This window comes from Trypanosoma theileri (assembly GCF_002087225.1).
Source record: "Trypanosoma theileri isolate Edinburgh chromosome Unknown TM35_Tth_101_V1, whole genome shotgun sequence".
NCBI classification, from domain to species: Eukaryota; Euglenozoa; class Kinetoplastea; order Trypanosomatida; family Trypanosomatidae; genus Trypanosoma; species Trypanosoma theileri.
Window position 1 is genome coordinate 24,116 of NW_021639943.1, and position 1,854 is coordinate 25,969.

General features: G+C 50.6%; 3 protein-coding genes across 3 annotated transcripts; all 3 read right to left on the bottom strand.

Annotated features, from left to right (window-relative positions):
- Positions 1 to 2: 2 nt before the first annotated feature.
- Positions 3 to 314, bottom strand: TM35_001011070 (putative surface protease GP63; the record flags this gene model as incomplete). The annotated part of the gene is made up of 1 exon (XM_029031610.1): positions 3 to 314. A coding segment is annotated over one exon (312 nt), but the record flags the coding sequence as incomplete, so codon positions are not given.
- A 92-nt stretch (positions 315 to 406) lies between these two features.
- TM35_001011080 (Tbingi protein) lies at positions 407 to 712 on the bottom strand (the record flags this gene model as incomplete). The annotated part of the gene is made up of 1 exon (XM_029031611.1): positions 407 to 712. One exon carries the CDS (start codon positions 710 to 712, stop codon positions 407 to 409), a length of 306 nt encoding a protein of 101 aa, XP_028877101.1.
- Positions 713 to 1,494: 782 nt separating this feature from the next.
- On the bottom strand, positions 1,495 to 1,854 carry TM35_001011090 (putative surface protease GP63; the record flags this gene model as incomplete). The annotated part of the gene is made up of 1 exon (XM_029031612.1): positions 1,495 to 1,854. A coding segment is annotated over one exon (360 nt), but the record flags the coding sequence as incomplete, so codon positions are not given.

Here is a 1,854-nt window from a genome sequence, read left to right on the forward strand (position 1 = left end):
AGTAGCTTGTTATCCTTCTTGCAATTTCCTTTGAGAAAGTCACATCCACTCCGATTGCCCCAGCCCATTGGCTCTTCCATTCCCCAGTTTGCCTTGTAGTACCCCAGACTCTCAAATGTTGACATTGTCAGTGCTGTATAGTAGCCGGCACCAGATTCTCTTGGCACTGCCATCAATTCGTCCTTCGCAATGCGCCCGACCCAGTGCCCTACCGGCCGGGCATTGATATCGTTATCCAGTTCCATACCCTCCAGATCAGAGCAACCGTAGTGTTCCTTCACCTTCTCTTTCGTCAACTCAGAACTCACCACCATACGATNGGTCGGCGACAGACGTCTTGAGCGTACTCTTCTATCAAGGTTTCCATATTCGTGCTCGTCGCTGATTTTAGAGAGGTGGGGAGGCCTTACAGAGGGGGAGGTAGGCTGCGTAGGGTTTCTCTTGGTTGTGAAGTCTGTGGCATAGTGTAGTTCCGCCCCACCGCAATAAGGAACTGTGCTAACCGCTTAGAAAAACATAGTTTCATCAGGGGTACATCATCAACAATCGCAAATTGAACTCGCAGTGGATGAAGAGCGGGGCAACTCAAGAGATGCAGAGCTGTTTCGTCGCATTCGTCGCGTTGGCTGGTGTGCGCGCGAATAGGTTGATACCCGTGACGTGACATTCGGTGTAGAGTTAGGCCTGATTTACTCATACACATTGACCGCATGTGGGACAGACTAATGCCGGAAGATCTCTTGTTTTCGTTTTCTTGTATCGTGCGTTGGGGTGGAATTCGTTTTTTGTAGGCATACCTTGCCCTTCATGGAATTTTCCGCAGTGTATTACGAGGGAGTCTAGGTGGGCGTAGAACTTTTGGCAGACTCCGCATTGGACTTTTTCTCTGTCCTCACGCTCCGGTGGCGACGTATCTCGCGGGCGTTTCTTATTGCGCGGAAACGTTACCTGTATTGTTGCTGGCAAAATTGGGGTTCCAGGAGGATGTTTAAACTTTTTGTGGCAGGCGAGACCACCAATGTTGCCAAAGTCGCGTAGGCAGAATTCGCATCGTAGTGAAGCAGGCTGTGGGATGAGCTGAGGGCGAGGTGCGTCCTTTTTTGGGGTTCTCAGGATGTTTCGCTCTAATATGGGCTTATGAGACCTGTTTTAGATCGCGCTACCATATCACATTTGTCACAGGGGAACGCTGATTCCTCTGGGATCGGTTCGTCGGCTCGCGGGCGTTTTCTCTCTGGGACAGGGCATGTGACGTTGTGCATGTATCTAAGGTAGCGCGTTAATCCATTTTGAAGCGGAAATGTTCGTTTACATATACTGCAGGCAAACGGATGAGGTTTTGCTTTAGGCGAAGTGAGACGGGGTAACATTGTTTCCCGTAGTGGGGGTGGCGGAGGTTCTGGAAAAGTAAAACACGATCCCGGCAGGACTCGAACCTGCAACCCTCAGATCCGAAGTCTGATGCGCTTCCATTGCGCCACGAGATCGATAGATTTACTTATAGGCAACCCAGGTCCTAAAAGGCATTGTTAATGCTGTATAGTATATTTCGACCCCTTCTTCTTCTCTCGGGGCCATTAACTCGTCGTGCGCGACACGCCGCGTCCAGTGGGGATGTATTCCGTTATCATCAGTCTCATCATCGTTATCCAGCTCCATACCCGGGAGACTAGGGCAACCGTAGTGCCCCTGCGCCTTTTCCTTCGTCATCTTGGAACTCACCACCATACGATTCTTGCCACGGATATTGGCTTGGGTCAACACACCCTTCTGTTTCATTGAGGGGATATTGAATCCCAGGGCGTGTGCCATCTCGTGGGCAGCAATACGGACATTCAATCGCGGATCAACAAG